Source organism: Eufriesea mexicana, unplaced genomic scaffold (assembly GCF_001483705.2).
Source record: "Eufriesea mexicana isolate 0111107269 unplaced genomic scaffold, ASM148370v2 scaffold3780, whole genome shotgun sequence".
Lineage (NCBI taxonomy): Eukaryota > Metazoa > Arthropoda > Insecta > Hymenoptera > Apidae > Eufriesea > Eufriesea mexicana.
In genome coordinates, this window is record NW_016911795.1 from 537,969 (window position 1) to 561,845 (window position 23,877).

General features: G+C 36.4%; 4 protein-coding genes and 1 long non-coding RNA gene across 7 annotated transcripts in view; 1 reads left to right on the forward strand and 4 right to left on the reverse strand.

Moving 5' to 3' along the window:
* Positions 1–3,050: 3,050 nt before the first annotated feature.
* On the reverse strand, positions 3,051–4,268 carry LOC108551275 (uncharacterized). Its single transcript, XR_001890467.1, has 4 exons — positions 4,053–4,268; positions 3,682–3,973; positions 3,513–3,593; positions 3,051–3,443 (listed from the first exon to the last, which is right to left on the reverse strand). It is a non-coding gene; the product is annotated as an uncharacterized LOC108551275 (long non-coding RNA).
* A 3,442-nt stretch (positions 4,269–7,710) lies between these two features.
* Positions 7,711–8,575, reverse strand: LOC108551139 (zinc finger CW-type PWWP domain protein 1-like). Its single transcript, XM_017905179.1, has 3 exons — positions 8,273–8,575; positions 8,082–8,192; positions 7,711–8,016 (listed from the first exon to the last, which is right to left on the reverse strand). The coding sequence occupies exons 1-3, from the start codon at positions 8,546–8,548 to the stop codon at positions 7,711–7,713; spliced, it is 693 nt and encodes a 230-aa protein (XP_017760668.1). The 5' UTR covers positions 8,549–8,575.
* Positions 8,553–9,725, reverse strand: LOC108551278 (uncharacterized). The gene is made up of 3 exons (XM_017905374.1): positions 9,579–9,725; positions 9,068–9,488; positions 8,553–8,786 (listed from the first exon to the last, which is right to left on the reverse strand). The coding sequence occupies exons 1-3, from the start codon at positions 9,723–9,725 to the stop codon at positions 8,578–8,580; spliced, it is 777 nt and encodes a 258-aa protein (XP_017760863.1). The 3' UTR covers positions 8,553–8,577.
* A 1,195-nt stretch (positions 9,726–10,920) lies between these two features.
* LOC108551195 (7SK snRNA methylphosphate capping enzyme) lies at positions 10,921–14,914 on the forward strand. Of its 3 annotated transcripts, XM_017905263.1 has the most exons (5): positions 10,921–11,081; positions 11,641–12,948; positions 13,020–13,238; positions 13,323–14,268; positions 14,785–14,914. In XM_017905263.1, exons 2-4 carry the CDS (start codon positions 11,653–11,655, stop codon positions 14,262–14,264), a joined length of 2,457 nt encoding a protein of 818 aa, XP_017760752.1. In that variant the 5' UTR covers positions 10,921–11,081; positions 11,641–11,652; the 3' UTR covers positions 14,265–14,268; positions 14,785–14,914. The 3 variants fall into 3 exon arrangements, with proteins under 3 accessions (XP_017760752.1, XP_017760751.1, XP_017760753.1); XM_017905262.1 differs by lacking the exon at positions 14,785–14,914 and having other exon boundaries at positions 13,323–14,642; XM_017905264.1 differs by lacking the exons at positions 10,921–11,081; positions 14,785–14,914 and having other exon boundaries at positions 11,737–11,818; positions 11,925–12,948; positions 13,323–14,642.
* Positions 14,915–19,294: 4,380 nt separating this feature from the next.
* The window catches only part of DCX-EMAP (Doublecortin-domain-containing echinoderm-microtubule-associated protein), a 17,222-nt gene continuing 12,639 nt past the window's right edge, over positions 19,295–23,877 (reverse strand). The window contains exons 5-17 of the mRNA XM_017905230.1: positions 23,783–23,877; positions 23,564–23,680; positions 22,289–22,520; positions 21,909–22,204; positions 21,583–21,747; positions 21,383–21,478; positions 21,161–21,298; positions 20,832–21,092; positions 20,504–20,761; positions 20,124–20,286; positions 19,853–20,035; positions 19,684–19,779; positions 19,295–19,582 (exon numbers count right to left, since the gene is read on the reverse strand). The exon at positions 23,783–23,877 is cut by the window's right edge and continues 11 nt beyond it. Coding sequence (XP_017760719.1) covers positions 19,314–19,582; positions 19,684–19,779; positions 19,853–20,035; positions 20,124–20,286; positions 20,504–20,761; positions 20,832–21,092; positions 21,161–21,298; positions 21,383–21,478; positions 21,583–21,747; positions 21,909–22,204; positions 22,289–22,520; positions 23,564–23,680; positions 23,783–23,877 — 2,369 coding nt within the window. The 3' untranslated portion in view covers positions 19,295–19,313. The remainder of the gene's footprint in view (positions 19,583–19,683; positions 19,780–19,852; positions 20,036–20,123; positions 20,287–20,503; positions 20,762–20,831; positions 21,093–21,160; positions 21,299–21,382; positions 21,479–21,582; positions 21,748–21,908; positions 22,205–22,288; positions 22,521–23,563; positions 23,681–23,782) is intronic.

Consider the following 23,877-nt stretch of genomic DNA (forward strand, 5'->3'; position numbering starts at 1 on the left):
GACCATTCGGACAGTTCGACTTGCTCACGTTTAAAACTTTCCACGTCCGATTGTTTAAATAAATAATACTCGTAATTTCAAACTTCGAACATTTCTCAATTTTTATCGTTGAAATAACCTCAAATTTAACGGACACAGGATTAAGTACGAAACGTGTTTGGGAATTGTTTAAAAAAAATTCAATCGTCGATACATTACATATCGAATAGCGTAACACGAAGTCAACTCGCAATCCTCTTAATAATGTTCTCCCTTCTTCCCCTACCGATACCAACCGAAACTGATCTAATAATAGCTCGACCAGATCATACTCGAATAATTGGGAGGGAAAGAAACAGAGGAAAAAATATTGGAACGCGAATCCACCAACGGCAAAATGTGCTTCTTAGACGGCCAAATATGGAGCGACACCAAACGACCTTAGAAAACCACTACAAAGCGTTTAATTTAATTAGGCTTCGCGAAACGCACGGATGACGATGAGCCCAACCAATGGGCGTGTCCGTGTCTAACGACACCCGCCTACCCATTTCCAGCGTTCCTCGTGTTCGAAATGACCAACGGTTTCAAGTAGCGATACGCATATTCTTAAGAAATATCGTGAAAGATATAACCTATAACTATATTACGGAAAAGAAGCTTTATTTTTACCTCAATCAAACGACTTAAGTGGATAAAAAAAGAAATGGTGAAAGGAAATAAAAATAGTAACACAAGTGTAGACACGTGGTATCTATGTTCAAATTACGCGCGTTATATAATTACACAGCTACCCGACGCGACATGGTTATCGATAAATCAATGGTTTCGAAAGAATCCTAACGAATGAAACTGTTAATCTATCTTCTTAAACTAATTACCCTATAGAAATATATCGAACTATTAGAATTTGTTTCTAGATATGTACAATACCTCGTAACGAATTAGGATAAATTAATCTGTAAGCGAAAAGAAGAAACAGGAAGCTATGAATTGAAAGTAAAATTTTCACTCACCAAACGCAGAACGTCTGAGAATCTTTCTGTAGTACTCGATTATCGTTGACGACGTTGTGATTTCATAACCAAATCCTTGCAAAGTCTTCGATCGATCCTTCGTTGAAGTAAAACGTGTAGGGCGTACAGGAAGACCGGTGCACCATTCCAGATACGAGACGTGATGTACTTTCGACCAAAGTGCACGATGACCCGGCGCCGACTTTTTTCATGCTATCAACGAGGAGACTCAAAGAAATAGATTCGCCAGGAGATTCGCAGATCACTGAGAATCGCACAGGAGAAGGAAGGATTATACTCCCGAGTCGCGCAGGCTCAAAAACCGCACTGTCAGCCGGAAGCGTGGTACACGATGGAGGACGAATGTGAAGAAATAAGAAACGAACTACGAAAGGTGAAGAAGAGCCTTCGAACAGGATATAAACCGAAAATCCGGGGAAGTGGGGACGAACGGAGAGACGTTTACAAGTGTAGACTTCCTTCCCCTTTCGTCAACGTGTGTGCGAGAGGATGTAAGCGAACCGGCATCATTCGATGACGCGTATTCCTCGTTACGTTTTGATCGCGAATAGACTTTATAAACTCTGTTCACGGGGCGAAAACTAACGAAAACCAACGACCAGGGACGACAACCACGACTAAAGTAACTCCGTTGCACCAGCGGAATGACCGTCGTGCACGAAACTGAACGAACTGTCGAATAATTTGAATGCAAACAGTCATCCAAACTAGTGGAACGAGCGACGCGGACTAAGCTGCGCGGAGGCTGGCGAGAACTCCGCCAGTCACGGGTGCGCGTTTCCATCGCGCCGCCTGGTAGTGGGGATACAGCCGACGTGCGTGAGAGTGCGTTCGTTCCACCGAGCGACGGAAGCGTAGTGGGGGGTGTGGCTCGCGCGTTACCAGGAGCGGGGATGCGGCTTGACGCACCCCGCGAATGATGCAGGTGGCGGGCACCGACGATGACTGCGTTCGCGCAATGCTACCGTGTTCTATTAATTAACTCCTTCGTTCCAATTGTAGAATAAATTACACTTTGCCGAATCGATTGTTGGTAACTACCATATACTACCAATATAAAATTTTATGCTTTAATTAGAATCTCTAAGGACCAAAATAATATCAGAATGTCACCGATATCTACGAGAAATTACGATTCGAAGTATTATTTTATAACTTTGCACTCTATGAAATGGAACTAATACGCCCGTGAAATAGTAAATTCATACTAATTCGCCAGTCATCGAAGGTAACGTTAGAGTTGCAAATAAAATCGTATCGCTGTACTTTACGCCGCGTTGGCACAGAATGCTTCGTCACCGAGTTCAAGGCTGATAACGCGTTGCGCTGCAAGCCATTTATCCTTTTTACCTTATGAACTCTCATTACATTTGATATTCTGAAGAAAAGGAAAAGTAATCGCGAGGAAAAGCAATGATCACTTAATTATCAACTATATATATATATACACATATCATGACCATGGGAGATTGTGACAGAATTCTTTATCTCTTTCGATTACTAGCCGTGATAATACGTGTTGAATCAGTTCGATCCGTTGCAATAATGATGTACATCGCCTCCTCTATGTAGTATAACTTGTTAGATGAAATCTCATCCCGTTCACAGCTGTACCGTTTATGTAACGAGTGCACTTATATTCTCCGTTAGTAATATCTTATCAGCGAGAAATGACCTAACGACCCTGTTTTCTCGTGTCCCAAATTCAAAAAATTTTATCGCTCTGAAAACTTACGAAATAGGGCGAGGGTGGCGCTATATCGATAATGAGTTGAACAGATAATGTTCGATGCGTGGAGGAACTAATATACAGTTGATATTGCATCATCGACTTTATACATATTGGTAACCATGATGAGATGTAGATAATAATAGTTTTTCACTAAGGAGTAGAAAATTAACTTTGGAACCTTTATCTATGTAGCCTACCGAACGTAGATAACGTTTTTCTTCAAACAAAAAAGTGCTATAAATTAAAAGCTTCTCGGTATGTTTTTTCACAAAGCATAATCTTGAAAGTAGGAAGATGGCGTAATCACTTGATTTTCCTGGATCGTTTTCAGGACACATTCTACATGATAGTGGCGTTTCGCAATGAAGAATGACTATCGATTATGAATAACGCGTTTCGGAATAAATTGTAACCATAACTCCACTCTGTGAAACGCTAAATGCAATTTTTCTAAAGGTGGCATCCATCGGTGAATGATGGTCAACATATATCGTTGAGAAACAGAGTATTGAAAAGCTTCCTGTCCCACAAATCGTTCATCTTTCAGATGCAAATACATCTGCCTTTTCTTTTTCTCTACAAAGATGACGGTCATGAATATATGGAAGGCCGAACTCTGAATATTTAGCCGTGTCCATTGTGCTCCTGGTTGCCCACTAAACGTATTAGCATGCCGCTTCCCTCGTTACGCCAAGCTAGAAAATTCGAAGTTCTTCATGAGGAAGAGTAAAAGTTAAGAAAACAGGTTACCATCACGAACTAACCTACCAAAGCTGGCAATCGGGGACGTATCTTTCCTTCCGAGAAATTTGTTCCGAAACTTTTGGAATAACGCTTCTGAATATCTAAAACGGACAAACCATGTAAGAATTCTAACCTATACAACTAACGGTCAAAGCCAAATCGAGTAGTAACTCTTCTCTTTGAATCTACCTCGAATCTAGCAAAGAAGAGGCTGCAACAGGCTCGGTTGGCTCGATTTCAAAGAATAAAAAGCGAAGAAATTGGCCATCACGGTCAGTGACACTGCTCACGATCGGCATATTTCCTTCACGACGTCATCGTCGAACGGTGGCCCCCGTGGTAGGGCGAGAATTTGCGGAGTGTATTAGTAGGCCATGACGAAAATACCAGGCGGTCCGGATAGTAATAGCGAGCATCTAGACGGCATTGACCGCGCCCGAATCCGCACGCAGGTCGTTCCCCGTTCTCCTCGTTCCTCAAACTGCTCGTTAAAGTCACATTTAGTTAGAGGAGGGCTGTTCGGGGCGCGTTTCCAGAGACGCATTTAGAAATGGCGTTACCGGAGCATCGTTATAGTTTTTCGCTCGGTTGGCCGCGAAATCAGGAACCATGAAATTATGCAAAAGCGAATGTGCAACTAGTTCGATCGTTTCTTCATCCCTCTTTCTTTCTTCGATTGCTATTGTTGAGGTATTCTCCTAATCAATGCTTTCGGCACTTATGTTGAAACATCGGGATTTTCGTCCAACTGTTAGTTCTGTCCCATGGTTCCTCTGGCATTCTTCCGAAGCTCATTAACCTCTCATTTAGACTGTAAAAGTTTTTACTAATTAGTACAAGGGGAAAGTCAAATATTTTTGAAACTAAATAAAGTTTTACTCAAGAAAGATAACGTTACATACGAATTCCTATTTCCTCCAGGATCGATAGAGAATTGATTCCTCGCTTAATTCATCGATAATTTCATCCATGGCGTTATTCTACCTGACGATTATACCGGAAGCACGATAGTTCACAGAAGCAAAGGAACACATAGGCCACGCCTAGGTATAAATTGAGTGAAATACGTGTAAGGTTAGGTGGAAAGGACGAGTCAAGGTATATTCTCCTCACTATGTCCCAACTCTCTGTCTTTCCCCCCTTTTTTTTGTAATTCCTTTTGCCATCGATCCAATACGCCGCTCCCATGTTTGTCAACTACGTACGCCCCCATTGTCATATGATGGTTCCTAAACATGTTGGAAACGATAGCCAGAAAGACGAGTTCTCTGCTTTTCAAGCACCGTCCAAACTGCATAAGATGCAGCCAGCATGCCTTTACGACCAATAAATGTCTCCTTTACGAGCATCATCCCGCGTATCCAGCCGTTTTGTGTGTACATTGCCAAAGGAAACGTATTTCAATGACCGGAACGCTCATTAACGGTAATTAAAATGGCCCTCCGTTGTGGTATCATGTTGCATCGGCCATCAGCAGAATTGATTTAAACGACGTGACGGAACGGATCGCGAACACGAACGATAAACCGGATTTATCGTATGATAAAACATTGCCTGATATTCTTTATCCGTTTGATACGTTTTGGCCATTTTAAGGCAATATTTACGACAGCCAAACTGACTCTTATTAACACATTCGCTTCGAGCAACACGTATCTTGCCTTTTCACGAAGGTTAGCTTCGGGCTATAGGATCTTCCTTTTCTATATTGCCCATGCACAAGGAATGGTCAGAATACTAATGAACTTTTAATGAAAAATCACACGACTCGAATGTGCTGCCATCTGAAATTATCAGACAGTTAGTTTCATATTATTCGACAAAGTGAGTATGATAAAAATATCAGGCAATAACACGTTATATTGTAGTTAAACATTCTTAGCGATACTTACGAAAAATAAGTTCCAATCACCGAGATTGATGATTGCGAATAGGTTATGACGGATTTTTCATTCTCCTTTGTACTTTTCCTGTAGAAATGACGCCTAAGAGACTCACTCGAGGACACGATTAAGAAATAGCAAAAAAATAGATTTTCCACGTGGCAAATTCTACGGATTCCTCGATATTTCTTGCTACATTGGCCCCGCCACTGAAAATGCATTAAATATACATAAGTGCATACATATATACACGAAATTTCGATAAATAGAAACATGTCCAAAAATAATTATATCAAAGTAACAAATAACATTGTTATCTATTAAATGATGAACTAAATAATTATACGTCGAAAAATGTACAATTCACCTTTTTATTATTACTCTATATTGAAATCATTTTAACATTTTGAAAAATTAACAGTGAATTTCACGTACATTTAATGTAATGAACATGTAAACTGGCAACGTGATAAAATCAAGTTGAAAAAAACAAAAACTACGTATAAGTGATAGTTGACGATTATGGAGGTGAATTAATGAGCGATCCTAGCAAGAGAACATGCGAAAAAAAACGCGAAGAAACGTAACAAAATTGTAGCGAAGGACAAACAGGCCAGATAACCCGAGTATACCTCGGTTAGCAACACGATCGTCCGACTATTACGAGAACGATAACAAGCACGTATGTGGCCGCCACCGTATCTGGGGTTATCGTTTTTTTTCTCCATCCTGGAGCCAACGGGAGGGAATATTAACTGTGAAGGATCAGAGAATGGACCATAGGTCATCGGAAGAACTGCCACTATTCAACCATCCAGACCAATTTATTCTGTTCTACCTTTCCTATTTCTTTCCTCCTTTTAATTATCTAAAATAAATAAAAAAGAAAATGTTAATAATTTCTTAGCACTGAAAAAATAATACTTGTTTTCTTTCATCTTTGATAAAGAAATTGCAAAATTAAAAAAAATATATAAACTTCCTTCAAACGACTTATTGTCCTCAGCACCCTCTATGATAGCAACGTGAAGATTGAAACACATTTAGATTCTTACTTCTTCTTGTTTAACTAACCTAAAAAACTCATGTCTGCTTCTCGTTAACACGTGTTATCTACATTAAGCATAGAAAATAAAAACAGAAATTACAGGAATGATCAATTACTTGTATTCGTGTTAACTTGTTTCCGATATAATTCTGAAATAAACAAGAGATACCGCTGCACGCCAATATATATTGGCTATGTTCATACTACATCTACATCCGAGAAACACTTTACACGCAAATATTGTCGCAGTTTACCACGTCGAGGGTCTCCGTATCCGCTGACGTCACATTGACCTGACGACCCCGCCGAACTTTGCGCTATATTAACATATCGATTTACAAACGTTTATGTACGTTCGATTTCCGTTCGGAAAAACGATTCTAATCGAGCAACGACATCGGTTACGAAGAAATGAAGTCGGTTGGTAACCAGAATCATTAGATTATATTGAATACTTTCGTATTAATTACCGTCTACAGCTGTTCGACAGTGATCCGTAGAAATTCGTCGCCCCAATATGATGATTCTAAAAAAATATGTTGCAACTTGTCAATAACCAGCAATGAAAACGTATTTTAATTAATTCACAATCTGTCATTGAATCTTATTGTTTGTAGAATAACAAGGGATAATCGTCTTATCCCGCTAGGAATGACGGAATATGCTAGAAAATGTTACAACCTTACCGACGTATTAGCGATCGATGATAGATTATTAACTTTAATTGCTCATAAAATAAAAATATGTTATGACTCAATCGAAGATTATTCATCATTTTTTCGACCAAAAGACAAAGCAATTGTTAAAATATTTAAATTTCTTCAGCATAAAATTATAAATTTAGAAATATAAATAAAAAGATTCAAAAATAGTAAATGCCGAAGTAAATATTTTTTAATTATATTTCAATGTTATAATTAAAATATTTATCATAAAGTTAATTGTATCGCATGTTGTTTCAGTGCTGCCACAATGCGGTTATTCATGGAATTAGATAAGGAATTGGACTAACACTCGATCGGTAATTGTACGGTAGATAATTTGATCAATTTACATATTGTACTTTTTACATTTGATACGCAGTACGGTATAACATAAAGACCAGTATACGAAAAATAAATTTACAAGTTGTATTCTTTATTTCTCGTGACTTGGACTAACAGTGTAAACTATGATTGTGTTAAATAACGTTTGATCAGTATAAACATAAATAATAATGTTATATTAATTTCTAATATCAATGTATTTATTATCATGTTTATATGACAAATTAATTCTAAATGTTATTTATAGTGTATCTCGACTTTTACACAATACTCCTAAATAGTACTCTTTTAACGTAAATTGCCTTCTAATGGGATTTGAACAAGGTATTTCATCATCTGAATTTGTATCCACTTGTGATAGAATATCTGGTTTTGTGATATTGTTAATTGATTGACTTAAATTATTGTTAATATCGTGATCTTTTTCATATTGTGCCACAAAACTGAATTGCTTTAATCTTTCTAAAATTGATAATGAAAGTGCATTTGCAGCAGTATTATAGGCTTTCTGTAAGCGTTGTTCGTAATCAATGCCATGAAATTTTGTCTAGAATAAAATGCATTGTTATTTATAGTAAAATTAGTAAAATTAGACTAGATAAGATTAAATACCTCATTAATAAGTTCATTGTAATTATGTGATACAAATGGTTTAATGTTTCGCTTATGAATCCAGGCACATTCAAGTTTTCCCTCAGTAAAGAATGTAACATAGTATCTGATCTACAAATTATATAAATATGTATTACAATATTATTCTGTGCGAAAAAACTGTGTCAATGCAAAGTAAATTATAATCTTACAGGTTTAAGAGAATTTTTAGGCAATTTATAGTATGTAAAGGTTTCAGGACAATCATTAATTATACCTGGCCACCATGGAAAATCTTTAATATATGCCCAGACAATGCTACCAGCATTGTACTTATTTTCAATTAAGTCAGTCTTAATGGCAAGTGACTTAGGATTCTCTAATATATCACAGGATGCTATTGATTTATCTGTGGACCCATATAATGATATTAAATGCTCATGTGTATATATATATATATACACACATACACACACACGTGCACACATGCATACAACATAAAATGACAAAGAAAAATTTACACACCAGAATTCATTTCACAATACCATCTTTCAGGTACATCAAGTGGATCATGATAGTCCTCAACATATCTCCATTTTTTACATTTTTTTCTGCAGCACTCAATCCATAAACCAACATCTCTTCTAGGCTGTAGCCAATATAATTTCTCTTTCCAATTAAGATTTGTATCATATAACGATAAAACTTCTGCATTTGGATTGAATACTGAAGAATAAGGAAGTATCATTTCAATGATACATTAATCTATTAAAACATCTGTACACATTTTAAATTTGCATAAATTTTACTCATTACAAATCTGTCACTTTGTAAAATAGCATCATATACAATCCTATTACAATCTTCCCTTAATGATAACATACTTATAATTAAATTAACAGCTAACGTACACTGCTATACGCGAAAATGAGTTAATTTGCATTTGGTATCTATATTTTTAGTTTTTGACGTGTGCGTGTATTTTTTTTCACTTTTTGTACACCTACCTACAGAAGATTTTTGTGCTACGTTATTTTTGTTGTTCGATATATTTGCGGACGTGTTTCCTATAACATTCTTATCATTTTCTTTATCATTTGTTTGTACATTAACTCTGTCTAATTTGCCACGTAATCTATGTAATTGTTTTTGTGAAGAATCAGACCTATTGTATGTAGCATTATGTTGCTGGTAGAACAACGTATTATTTGATTGGTCAACTTGCATATGAATGCCGCTATCTACGACGCTTGAGGTATCCAATTCATCGTCACTGTAATGTAACTTTTTTGGTTTTAGATCTCTCTTCTTAGGTTGCTTTTTATACTTCACGGGTGCTTTTGGAGTTGGTATAAATCCTTTTTCCATCGGTGGCGTATAAAACGAATTAGATATATTTTCGAACGATTGTTTACAAGACAAATTGAACTATTAAAAAATATACGTAAACATAAATTTTTTTATTAATTAATTGCCTAATACACTGTCAATAAATTGTTACTCGTATTAGAACGATACCTGCGACAGGTTTGTTGATGAATTGGAACATTTTACTTGATCGTGTTCCCATTTTTCAAATAGTATTGAGGGAGCTCGTCGATTCAAATTCAATCGTTCAAACAAAAAATTTTTTCTCTGCGAATCGTTTTGAATATGTTGTTGCATAATTGTAATTCGATCTAATACTATAACACTGTGTACGGAAAGGTTCAGTAATTTTTTTTTTAAAACGAAAACAGCGTATTTTATCACAAAAAAATCGCGTTCGCGGAATGATTAAAAATTACGAGTGAACGAGAAACCCGCCGCGTTTGTAATGGGGTTCGCATATCATTTTGCACGGTATTTGTTGCAAAGCAACGCGAACCAATAAAAACCCAGACTTTTTAACAAATGACAGATATATAAACTGTGTTGCTTAAAATTACATTTCAAATTTTTACTTCATAAACGATGTAAATAATTTTGATTTATTTATTTCTACTTAAAAAGATTATATTATCGTTAAATTTAACTTAAAATTAAATAAAACAATTACTTTAGTCTGTTTTTTAAATTTTGCAATTGCCGCCAATGCTGCCATTGGATGATTAAAATTTCGTCGCGCGCAGTTCCATTCTAATTTGCTGTTTGCATCGTTAGCGATTTAAAATTGTGTCAGTTGTGCTCGTCTCGAATCTAATGTATCTGACTTAAACGGAAGAAATTAGTGTATTTTTTACGAATTTTAACCATATTAAAATAATCACATAATTATTTTAGTGTTTATAGAAATATATTAAATGTAATGTAATTATATCACTTTTATTTTGACAAGTGAGGAACATTTTTGATTATTTATTGGTTTATCATACGTTTCATGATATAAAATAGAAGTAGTAATTTGATCACGGTTAAACTGATATTTTTACGTATCTTTTAAAATCATAAGTGAATTTCCACGAAAATATTGTGATTAAATTATTCAAGTAAGTATTAAATTACAGAATTAAATTTTATTAATTGCTTCAGTGATGTATAACACATGCATAAATCAGTACTCGTTGCTTACATCTTTCCTATTAGTATTCAAAGTATACAAATATGTATAAATGACTGAAAAATGTTAAGTATTTACATATATCTATAGATACATACACATATCCATATATATATTAGGGAACGTTATATTTATTTACGTTTCATTTTCTTAGCGAGCCTAAATAATATAATTGCGAAATTTTTTGCAATTTTCTAAGTATTTTATGTCTATACGATATTCGAAAAATTGTTTTTGCCCGATTAAATTCTGTTTCGCTGCCGAAAATTGCCGAAGCTATGTTCGGCTCATTCGGGTACCCACATAGAAAATGGAGTTTGAGCAAAGCAAGCAAAGCAGCTATTCGCCATCGTTGATGGGCGCACAACGACGGTTCGGAGCTGGCTGCATTACTTATCCAGTGATAAACGTGGATTTTTGTGCTTAATGCGAACAAAAAGTACGTCCAAGTGAAACCAAAATCACGTGTAAAGCGTTTGACGGTAAGTTTGTACCCTTGGCAAGGCATTTAAGGAGAGAAATTCGGAACGAAAGCTCTAGGCATAGGCGACCATCCGTTTACAGAACGCATAAACCATAGTCTGCGCATGCGCGATCGCGGGAACGATAAATTTACGTCGAGAGTCGTGTATACGTGATCGTAAAGAATTCGCGGGACAAATAATTGGTTTAAGCTATTAGAATAGTGTTCCTTTAAATTTATGAATTTAACATAAAAATGATTTTATGTAACAAACTCTTATGTGATAATACATTCATCCTTCAGTGTGTAATAAAGGAGGATTGTTTTAAAATGAAATGTAACGTCTTTTCTTTTATACTTTACGTGTTTTTTCGTAACGTTTATGCGTGTCAGCTTGAAATTTTACTGGTGAGGTTTTAATTTATTATAAAGAATTTATATGTATTATGTTAAATGAATATTATTTATGCAATAGTGTAATATTTCTGCAATTTATGGTTGTTATTAATTTTTTATTATATTTATTATTTTTTAATATACAAATGTGGTGTATTTATTGTTCACTTTAATTGTTTTAGAGATACCAAAAGATGTCATCTGCACAAGTTGATCGCACTACCAAAGTAGGTCATATTGCTAAAAAAGAAAATGAAAAATCAAGAAAGGCATTTAATACCTCACACAAAAAGCACAAACATGAGGACAGTCGTCACTTTAAGTTTGGTAGAAAACGTTTGCAGAGTTTTAGTAGCAATGGTAAATTCTTTCCACCATATAAACGTAGAAAGAAGGAAGGTGTGATTATTCCACCTACAAAATTTTTGCTTGGTGGTAACATATGTGATCCTTTAAATTTAAATAGTATGCAAGATGAGGAAATAAATAGAGCTATGAATGCTGTTACACCTAAGTCTAGCCCATTGCCAACACCTAAGCACAAAAAAGAGGTTATTGAAGTCATAATTCCACCAAATATCTGTGATCCTTTGAACTTAAGCAATTGCAATGACAATGATGAATATGAGAAACAACTTATATCTCCCACAAAAAAGGGTTCCAAGCGACGAAATAGAAAGAAAAAGCGAGCATCATCTGGTTCTGGGAATGATATAAGTGATTCAGTTGAAACTAAAATTAAAGACTGTGATGCCATTGATATGACAGAATCTGTAGAACAAAATGTTCCAGAGAATATTGAGGCAGAACAGCAGCAACCACCACTAAATTCACCACCAGCTAATTCATCTAATCAACCTAAGGAGTCAAAACCAGAAAGTCCACAAAAAGATAAAAATAAATTACGTTTGAAAGGTTTAGAGGAGCCTAAAGACAAGAGGTTAAGGAAAGTGGATGTTAAAGACAAAATTGTCAGTCCTGTAATTCCTCAACCTGGAGCATGGAAGCCTAGACCTCAGCATAGGCCAAGTCAGGACAAGAAAAAGAAACAAACAATGCCAAAATTCAGAGAGAAAGATGCACGGTACCAGTATGGAAATTACAATAGGTATTATGGATATCGCAATTCTCATAATGAAATGGACACAAGACTGACAGTATTTGCACAGCGTAAACATTTATTCATTGGAAAAGATGTATTAGACATTGGTTGTAACATTGGCCACATTACTCTTTCTGTTGCAAGAGATCTTTCTGCCCGCAGTGTAACTGGTATTGACATTGATAGAATACTCATCAATATAGCTAGAAAAAATATCAAACACTATGTCAATTGTGTACAGTCCCCTGCTGGTAATGAAGACAGCGATCACCAGGATGTAAACTTCTTCCCAATGTCTATGCCAATCAATTATGGCCCAGTTGATATTCCAGGTTTCACAAAGAATAAGAGTCACAAAGGTTTTCCTTATAATGTCACTTTTGTACAGGTAAGATATGAAATTGCATATACTATATAAAATAGTTAAATTTTAAGAAAACTAACTGTAGTTATTTTTAGGGTAATTATGTCCTCGAGGATGACTCTTTGTTATGTACAGAACAGCCGCAATTCGATACGATTCTCTGTTTATCAATAACTAAATGGATACATTTGAATTTCGGAGATGCAGGTTTAAAACAAGCATTCAAACGTATGTATGCACAGTTACGCCCGGGTGGTGTCTTAGTATTAGAACCTCAAGGTTGGAGCAGCTATGGCAAGAAAAAGAATCTTACAGTAAGTATTTCATTACGTATTTTGAAAAATCTATTCATTCATTGTACTATACTAGAAATACATCAGTTTGCTTTCTTATTGCAGGAACGAATATACAAGAATTATCAGAGTATTGAATTTCGGCCGCACAACTTCACGCAATATCTCTTATCCACTGAAGTCGGTTTTTCCAAATGCGAAGTACTATCAATTCCTCCACATCCATCAAAAGGATTCCAACGACCGATTCATTTGTTCACCAAAGCTGGCCTATCACAAGAGACTCTGGATAATTCTGTGAAAAATACTTCAAAACGACAAGAACGAAAAGATGAAGCGAGAAGAAAATTAGAGCAGAAGGAATACGAGCAAAAACTGTTTAAAAAAGAAGAAACTAAAGAGGGAAATATGTCAGAGATTAGTCAACAAAGCAACGAATCTATGAGTCAGTATGATCAATTAGAGAACGTTTATGCGCCTAGTGCAACTCCGTGTTATGATACGCCTGGTTACAATAGCGACAATCAACCACCAGATGCCTCAAAAATGTGTTACCTGGATGTCAATATAGAAAGTGATAAAGTTGAAGCGGACAGTCAGGTTGAATCAAATATACCACCAACAGTCAGCACGTTCGAAAATAAAACAACTGAAAATCAGACGTCACGGAAACGGAATTTGGAAACGGATGATCTTAACACAATAGATACAAAGAGATCCAAAAAAGTAAATGAAATGCCTAGATCTATTACGAATGAGAATCAAAAAACAACGGAAGTTAAGCAAGAAGAAATATCACAAGAATCAATTTCTGTAAACGAAAGTAAATCAAAAGAGGAACTAACAAAGGATAATGAATCGAATACTCAATCAACAACTAAGGACGATCAATTAAGTAGCCATTTAAATGAAAGAACTAATATGGAAGAAAGCAAAGAAGATTTAAAAACCAAGGAATGGAAGGAACCAGAAAATGGATCGAGGAGTCCTTGCGAAAAAGAACAAACAGAAAGGCAATGTTGTGAATTGACTTCGGACAACACGTAAATAGGTATTTTTTATGCCCTCTGCGTAAAAAACAAACGGTGCTACCATATAGACAATTTGGGCTGTTTGGTTATCCATTTACTTGGTCGACCTTTTCTGTTTTCACTCTTCTTTCCATCCACTCTTCTTTTTTTCTCATGAATATCCTAAGCGGGCACTAAGTATTCGTTGCTTTTCTTATCGTCCAAGGGAGTTATATAGAAATTGTAGCCCTGAAACATGAATATCAAACAATCCAATTTGTAGTACCGGATATCTAAATTTCATAGGTAATTTTAACGAAAACATGGTATAACCACAAGTATAAACGAATAAGAGAAGAACAAACAATTTGTATTCGTGAACGAATAAGATATTTTATCTTTAGATTTCCACAATGACCACCGTTAGCACGTAGTTTTATTAATCTACGTCGTTTCATTCGTGTTCTCCTTTTTCCTACCGTTCCATTTCTTCTTCTTTTTTAAAGATTTTTAATTATTCCAAGTTATACCGAGTAAACGGATAGTTCTTTTTTTAGGATACCTGGTGAGAGTTTCAGTGTAATGTAATTTGTATTAGCGCATCAGAATTGATCTCAAATATAAGAGAGACCATTACTATTACCAGGTGTTATATGTGACACAACGTGTGATGCTCCATTAGAGAATGAGACTTGAGAAGGAATAATAATAATATAATAATAATAATAATATTAATAATATTAATAATATTAATAATATTAATAATAACAGAAAGAACAGAAGGGAAAAAAAGATCTAAAATTAAGCACTGTACATGATAGAAATTGTATCGCTTTACACATAGTACGAATGTATCTATATCTGGCTGTGCCTGAGAGCGTAGAATGTTAAACGAAATATCGTGGCAAAATTGAAAAGACGGATGGGCGAAACAAATTCTAAGTACGTGCCTAAACAAAACCAAGCATTTTGCATTGTGCTGTGCTATCTGAGCACGTTCCCGAATATTACAGCGGGTTGGTCGACTGAAGACTGACTTTTTGGCTTTACCGTGTCTTTCGATGTTGTAAAAATGGGAATAAAGAGAAAGAAGAAAGGATGCGTGATAAACGATATAATAAAAAAAAACGAAGAAAAGGAATTTTAGGTTGTGCGTCGAAAATACAAAACTGTTCCGTGCTTGCGGTCGTGTCGTTGCCATACTCATCTTTCCTATGTACAAAAAAAAGAAAAATAAAACAAGAAGAGAAGAGAAAAAACTAAAACTAAAACTAAAACTAAAAAAGTACGGAGCAGGACAGCCAGCACTAACAGTTCTCTTCGAAACTCATCCTGAATTGGAAGAAAAGAAAGAAAGGATATAATTATTATTATTATTGTTTTGATTACATCAATTGATCGGTAGGGGACATTGTCTGTTATTTTGCTGTCGAATATTTCTCCTTTGAAACTGATTCATTTTCCATATTACAGACTATGTCCCTTGATAATGTGACAAAAGACACTGTTTTAAATTTAATCACTATCAATTCGTTGCCTGTTGGATTACATTGAACAAAGTAGAGAAAGAGAGAAAGAGAAAGAGAGAGGGAGAGAGAATGGAAGAGCGAAAGAGAAGGAAACCGATCAATTTTTTTCTTCTTTTTTTTTGGTTGCAGACATAATTAGAGAAGAAGAAGAGAGCAAGGGAGAATAGGAGAATGAAAGAATTATGTGAGTATGCGAAAGTAATTGTACAAAGGGTGCGTGCGAATGATGAATCGATTGGAAGAAACTTAGGAAAGAGACAAAAGGAAAATGGAGAGAGTGAACTCGGGAAAGCGAGACGTCGGTTGGAAACCTTAGACTGTAGACTTGTAAATTTATGTAATTTTAGAAAACCCGAGCGTATTGTTTCATATAGTTGTTATTTATTTATAAAGCCGAGAATCTTCGAATTTGTTGAATAGAGAGTACGAAAGAACGAGCGAACGAGAGAGAGAGAAAGGAATAAAATCCGGACGATCGGAGTTGCCGAAAGTATTATTATATCGTTGAAGCATGGTCACTCGTTACAGATGAGTCACATACATACATACACATACAGAGAAGACACAGAAGAATCTTTAAAATGGTATACTCGCGATTGTACAAAAGTTCCTCAGAACGATAAAATGAAAGAAAGAAGCAATGGGAAAAAAGTAATAATAATGTCAAGATAAAATAAAGAGAAAAAGAAAAATATGACGAAAGCTTCCGGAACAAGTACAGGCGGCTTTCCTTCTTGTATTATCTAGTCTAGTATATCATGGAGGAAAAATGGAATAATCACGCGACAGTCACTTTTTAGCTCGAAACGAAATTTCGTTTTCGATTCGGAACTTTCTCGCGCGCTCTACGAAACATTCCTGTTCGAGTGTCTTTTATGCGCTTATAATATTAACTATGAGCGTGTGTTACATCCAAGTGCTGTTTATAAAAAGAAACTCACTTCGCAAGCTTTTATTGCAGTTTGAATGATGATGAAACCAAATGATAAACCGTCACATGCAAAGCGTAGCATCTCATAAAACAGAGCGATTATAAGAGACAACTCAGCGAAGAATTGGAAAACATACGATAAGAAAATTATTTAGCCGTTATATTTAATTTAATTGGTTTTTCTCCTGATACAATTATTTATTCGTTTTTTCTTCTTGATGGGATTGTAAACACGATTATTTATCCTCGGCTCTTTTGCGCATGAATATCTCGAACACGAATGCGATCGACACGTTCATAATTTTTTACCTTTGAATGTTCGTCGCCTTTATGCAATACGTTATACGAATTAAAAGACGTTCTGATGGAGGAAAGGAAATGTGGACAGTTTAGAGCGATGCGAAAATAAATTAGCACAAATCGACTTGGGGCGCAAATTACTTTTCCATATTACGTTTGAGAGGATGAAAAAATGAACCACTTAGACGCTTACCAGGAGCACTCATAGTGTAAGAAATAAAATTAATAATAAAGAATCGCTTTGAGTCACTAGCTGTGTATCCTTTACTCTCATATGTCTGTTCTAAAAGAATTGTTCGTCGTTTTTGAAGCATGTTCAATAATTGGTGGTAATGATTAAATTGTGTTGTATCTAATGTGCAGAATTTATTAATTAATAAGATAGCTTTTCTACACTGTTACGATTTTATGCTAAAGATTCGAGGGATCGTTTGAATCCTTTTCGTTTTTTGTTTCAAGACGCATCGAAGACCAAACTTCAGTTCTGCCTGCGATTGAAACACTTTTTTTTTTTACAATAATTCTTATAGTATACATGAATTCGTTTGCATTCGCAGGTATTTCAAAATTGTTCGCAAAATGGTCATGAAATTCAGATTCTCCAATTTTCTTCAAAAGATAACTGATACAATCAAACGAGTTACGCTAGAAGCCTGATGTACAATAATAGAAGAACAGAAGGTAAAAATAAGTTCCAAGGAATATTTAGATAAGGGCTCACTGTGATCAGTGTTTTAAATAGATCCCAACATGCGAGCTCACCCACAGAGAAAATTGATATTTTGAAGTATACAGGTCGTGAAAAAATTTCGAACTCGATGCCATGGCAGTGACGATCCCGAGCATAGCTTGCTAACATGAGAGGTTCCCGTATTATCGTTTGCATCTACTACTATGTGTATATATATTTATACGTATATATTATATATATAATACAATACATATGACATATATAATATATATGATATAATATATAACATATATAATATATATTTATTTAATAATAACATGTCGTTTAAACTCTGTATATTTTTCCCTATACTTCATAAATTTCTTTTTTCTAGAAATGGATATGAACAAAAGAAAGAATCGATGGAGAGACGCGTTGTCCCGCAACAGCATTTTCTCTAAAATCTTCGAAACGATGAAGAAAAACAAATTGATCGTCGTTCCAATACAGGGGTGCGTGTTTTTTCTTTTTTTTTTTTTCGTAATATTTCACGTCTTCATCTTCATTTCTCTTTTAAATCTATTTCCATTGCTTAAAATCTACCAAGGGACGCCAGCGTCCCGAAAAATGCACGCGCTCAAACGTGCGCATGTTGTTCCTTTTTTTTTTTATCTTTTTGCTTCTTTCTTTTTTATATTCCTACGAGATACACATATAACGTATGCCTACTTGTATCGTTTTCTTTATGTCTTTAGTAATGTACTGCATCGTTGTAGCGTGATAACATTATCATTTGTCGCTGTTATCATCAAATGTGTACAAGAAGTCGTAGCACGACAATGGCAAAACAATTGGAGGAAGGGAAGATAGATCCCTATTTTTCGTGAGTATTCTCATCGATAAACTGAAATTTTCGCCTTTACACGTAGTATGATAGATCCTGGTTAAACATCGAGTCCAAGAATAATTAAAAACATCGTGGACGGATTATCTCATGGGAGGATATGCATCGGAGAAATTCATAAAATGCAATGAAGTGACAACAGGCTTTAAAAACAGTACTGCACTTGCAAGACACAATTTCAAGACACTCGAGCGGTTTGTTTTTACAGTATATTTTTAGTAGATCTTATCTTCCCTTCGTTGAAACAGTAAATATTCATCCCTGATAAATATCAGACTACTTCTTCCAACGCTTCAGAGGGGACATCGTGAATCGTGTTATTGTTGTACGAAATTTTACTTAAAACGTTAAAAATGTCTTCCTGTCTCTGGAAAATTTACCAACACAAATGTAAAGTTACAAATATGCGTATCGGCTAAGTCTGACGCTTTTAAGTTTCGATTTTAAATAATAAGCTAGGAGCTCATCATCATCGGACAAAACATATGTGGTAAATCAAACAAGTTTAATAGAATCTGCTAATTACCGATTCAGACGTTCAAACCTTTCACTAGGGATGAATTGCTGGATGTTCGTTATTAAATTGATTCCAGTACAATTATGAGATAAACATTTGTTCTGTTCGCTCATCGGTATTAAAAAAGTTCCACAGTGGAACGGATCAACGCAACCTTGTGAAGATTGCAAGAATAGCTTAACCACCAGACTGCGAAGACAAAGGCAAAATCTATGACAAGAGGTAGTCTTTTTGTCTACTCATCGACTAGTTCCCAAAGCATGAGCGCAGCATCGGTTCCACCGACAGTGACGACATTCTGATCGTTGTACAGAAATCTGGCAGAGGCTACTAGAGAACTGTACACCTTTTCTTCAACGTATTCGGCTTTAGCACTAGTACAAGGGTACCTGAAAAGTCTCAGGTAGCCCTCTGCATCACCACTGACCAACATATCATGAGCTGCTGATCTACTTGACGTGGTTAAAACAGTCGTTAGTGGATAGTAACGATTATTCCACATGCCTGTAAATAGTATAGTTAAAAATTATTTAAATAATTCTAGAATCGTATAGTAATGATAATATAACTTATATTTTATTCTTATAAAGTTCTTCTATACTTACCAGATACCATGTATCCTACCATACAATTATGAGTGTACCATTTTACATCCTTCATGACTAGTGGACTTTTTTCCGACGACAGAGATTTCACGTCCCCTGTGACATTTACTTCATGTTATATTGATTATCAGTTTGATTTTAATTTAATTGCAAAAATAAGCAAAGTTACAGAAGACTAAATCATAGTCCTGTGTGACAGTCTGAAGAAACCTGCTATCGGAACTCCAATCAAGTTGCACCAGTGGTTGCGTTCCACGAATCTTATTACTCTTTTTGTACGAGAATCCGTCTCTAGATACTCTGAAGAGGTATACACTGCCATTCTGAGACCCCATTGCCACAATTTCTCCCGCTGTTCAACAGAAACGAGCATATATACCTATTATAATCAATATAAAATGTATATAAATATGTGAACATGTTTTAAAAGCATATCGTACTTGGATTATAGCCAATGCATGATAAAGGTGAGCCACAAACTCTCAAGGTAGCTACAGCTGCCCCTGTATCTGCTGCGAGGACCAGAAGATGACCTTCAGAAGAACCAGCAGCAAGGGCAACTCCAAAGGGATGGAAAGCTATACAAATACATTCGAAACCGACCTAGGGAAAGTTCGTTTAAGTGATAATATAGTCCCATTATAATCACTTAAATTTGGCGTAATTAAAACATTTCAATTATTTATTTATGTTTGAAAATTTTTATTTGAACTTAAAAATTTGAACTCAAAATCTCTGACTGAATTTAAAAATTTGACTTTAAAAAATTGAATTTCAGCTTATACAAAGAAATTTTAAATTTGAAAATTGAAATTAATACCTGTGTCGTCCATAAAAGCTTATGTCTGCGCCAAAGGGCAATATTCTTATCATGACCTGCTGTGGCAAACACCTCGTCATCTGGGTGCACTGCAAGACCCCATAACTGTCTTCCATGGCCAAACACAACTTGATTAAATCTTCTTTGAAGGGATCCTTCCAAAATATTATTCCTGGTGGTTCCTACGTAAATATTTCCATCATTCCTTCCGGGTCTCTGAGGATAGATACTCCGCACACCCCCCACAGCCTCTGGTAACTGTACAATTCCACATTAAAATAACCATGTCATGCTTGATCTTTAATTGATATCTAACAAAGCTGCGTACTTTTGTATCCGTGATACGTTTGTAGTTCTGCAGAGAATCCCATGCAGCGATTTTGCGGTCCTTTTCTCCCCCAGAGAGCAACGTTCCCTCCGATAGCATAACAAGCGAGCTGATGCCTTTATTATGCGCTTCGAATTCCATTCGAACGAAGTATGCACCGTCCGCATCTACGGAGTAAACGGTGATGAAACCATCGCTATCCGCTGTAACGACATCACCATCCTGCTCGAACTGTATACTGGTCACGTGTGTACGAGACGGCTTAAATGGAAAAGCAGACTCGATAAATAATTCCAACAGATGAATACTTTTATTTCATTCCAGCTTACAGGTTTTATAATGTCTGTCCTTTCAAAAAAACCGTCTTTTCGTCGGTTCCAAAAGGTCAGGTGGCCTCGACCGTGCGTAATCAGTAGATTATCATCGAGAGGATGGAAAGCTGCGCCGGTTAGATCCTCTTGCATGGTCTGTAAAATTGGTATTATACGTGGACATTTTGATGTATGATCATGACGCTGTAGCGTGCGCAAAAGAAGTGGAGGAAAGCTTACCGCCACTTTACCCAACAAATGGCCCCATTGCCATTGCCACACCGAGAGTATTGCCTCCCTGCCAGCATCAACCGCTAACACGTAACTACCCCCGTTCTGTGCACAGAGAATCGTATAGAAACGTGCTTGTTACTTAATACATTTTTATACTGTAGATATTGTATATGCGTGCACATGGATATGACGGTACGATATTTTACCAGCTGCGAGAACGCTAACGCGGAGACGCCCATCTGGAACTCAGTCATTCCAAACACGTACAAAGTGAGTAAAGTCTCTGTTGACCATATGCGAACGTGTGGTTGTGCTTTTCTATGTCTACCGGCTTTTTGCCCGGATGCCACGAGTTCTCTGCTTGGATGAACCTGTATATCAAACGAATACATCAAAACATTCAGGCGGATTTGGTTTATTTAAAAGTTAAGGTATATCCATGCATTTTCGTTGCAGAGATTGTGAACTATTTCTCCCTATCTCTGAAGTTCAACATGACTATTCATGTTCTAAGTGAAGCCAAAAATAATACCTCCATACACGTGATATCCTCCGTATGGCCCACATAATGCCGTTGTGCATTTTCCTCTCTATCGAAGAGAACAGCCACGGCAGCGACGTAATACAAGAGTTCTCCACTCGGTAGAACCCAGAGATTTCTCCGGGTATCGGTGCCCCGATATCCGTAAACCCACTCAAGTTGCAACTTCTTATCCGGTGGAGAATTATCCACTGGTGGTAGATGGGAAGGTGGATAAAAGGATCTTCTCAATCCTCGGATAGTTACTCTAGCTGGCTCATCCCGTAACACCTCGACCACGCTGTAATCTGTCCGAGAAATATAGCGCAATTATTATTTACCACTAGATAATTGGTATATGTAACGAATGAACGAAGAACAACATGGAGAACCGTTTACTCGGACGACGTCTGCATCAGGAGCGTACAAAGCGCGTGGTCTGCTTTTGCTACGGGCTCGTCTTTGACGACCAATGTCCTCGACCACGGTAGGTGGTCCCCGCGACCTGGATCTCCTTGCTGGAGATGCGGTAACTGCGCCTGCTATACCCATCCCTGATCCAGTACCCAAGTAAAAAGTATCCACGTCAGCAAATTCGTTCCTTAGCTGCGAGAAACTTCTTACCTGCCAGTAACATAATTGGTTCTTCTAAAGATAGATCTTTAACATCAACCAAAGTAAAAGATTGTTCTATGCCTTGTATGTTTTAGAATATTTTATATATCTTGTTAAAAAGAAGTTATTCCGACATTTTTTATCACAAAATTGATAAAAAGAAACAAAATATGTTTGTAAACCCATAACAAATGCGCTAATGGAAGGTATGACTGCTAAAATGAATGAACCAAAGGACATTTTATTTTCGTGCCAGGATCGTATCACGGACGTCACTGTTGACGTACAAGGCACAGGGCGTATACGCGATGATGCATAAGGCAGCCGAATGCTCGCTAAGGAAAATTGGTCAATTTGAAATTCATATACGGTCGTGACCTGAAAAGATGGATCTCTGACCTTTTTTCTCGCGAGCCTCCGACCCACTTGCAACGCTCGCCAAAATGTATAATCGCGTAATCTACTGTGACATTGGAAATTTGAATGAGAGGGGTGCTGATGGAAATAGTCAAAATGACACGCAAAATGGCTAGCAATAGTAATATGTTGTATATACTGTCTTCTTGCATTAATAAGATATGAAGTTAAGTATTTTTTTTTCTTTCTTGTGTAGTACCTACTACTGTTTGTATTTCTAAATAACACATTTTGTTTCAGGATTTTTATCCCCAGATTGCCGATAGCATTTCTCTGTATAATAAAGAGATTCCTTAGAGACGATTCGAAGGGAAATTAATCAACGACCCTATTCCATTTACAGCGAAGAAGTCGACCCCAATATCGTCACGCTTCGTTTCGACGCTTCTACCCCCACTATCGCATGCATATTTATGGACAAACATTATTCAAGCAGATTTTATAAGTACGATGCCGAGCCAATGTCTTCGATTTGCATAAATTGCTGATAAACTTTCGAGTCGCCCACGTTTCGGCCGTTCACGAACGTGCACCAATCGATCACGATGTACGTCATCATTCCCGACAATTTTGGTTACAAATTTGTATGGTGTTTCACATTTCTTATGCTACTTGTTTCTCATGCAGTTGGTTACCTCTTGACCTGAAACTGTGAACATCCTCTTGGCCCCATTCATCTTCAATACCTGTCCAAGGTCTTCCAGCACCTCCTCAAACGGTTGTGAAGTGCGAAGGTTTAACAAGACCCGACACTGGAATCCATCAATTTTAATTCATTCAGTAACAATTATAAAATTAAGATGTTTATATTTATATTTTATTAACGTACGGTTTTAGATGTATTTTTCAATTACCTGCACGGTGTGGTCGTGATTGTTAACGATTCGTATGACACGTCCCGAAGGAGGTTTTCCACCGCCAGGAGGTGGTGCCTCGTCTGTGATGGAAG

What these genes read in the sequence shown, in the direction of transcription:
- LOC108551139 (XM_017905179.1), bottom strand. Translation starts at nt 8,548, where the DNA reads ATGTGTGCACGTGTGTGTGTATGTGTGTATATATATATATATACACAT. An exon ending in CTAAAAATTCTCTTAAACCT is followed by an intron (nt 8,193 to 8,272) that starts GTAAGATTATAA and finishes TATAATTTGTAG; the next exon opens with ATCAGATACTATGTTACATT. An exon ending in ACAATGAACTTATTAATGAG is followed by an intron (nt 8,017 to 8,081) that starts GTATTTAATCTT and finishes ATTTTATTCTAG; the next exon opens with ACAAAATTTCATGGCATTGA.
- LOC108551278 (XM_017905374.1), bottom strand. Translation starts at nt 9,725, where the DNA reads ATGCAACAACATATTCAAAACGATTCGCAGAGAAAAAATTTTTTGTTT. An exon ending in CATCAACAAACCTGTCGCAG is followed by an intron (nt 9,489 to 9,578) that starts GTATCGTTCTAA and finishes ATTTTTTAATAG; the next exon opens with TTCAATTTGTCTTGTAAACA. An exon ending in AGCACAAAAATCTTCTGTAG is followed by an intron (nt 8,787 to 9,067) that starts GTAGGTGTACAA and finishes CTTATTCTTCAG; the next exon opens with TATTCAATCCAAATGCAGAA.
- LOC108551195 (XM_017905263.1), top strand. Translation starts at nt 11,653, where the DNA reads ATGTCATCTGCACAAGTTGATCGCACTACCAAAGTAGGTCATATTGCT. An exon ending in ATAATGTCACTTTTGTACAG is followed by an intron (nt 12,949 to 13,019) that starts GTAAGATATGAA and finishes AGTTATTTTTAG; the next exon opens with GGTAATTATGTCCTCGAGGA. An exon ending in GCAAGAAAAAGAATCTTACA is followed by an intron (nt 13,239 to 13,322) that starts GTAAGTATTTCA and finishes TTCTTATTGCAG; the next exon opens with GAACGAATATACAAGAATTA.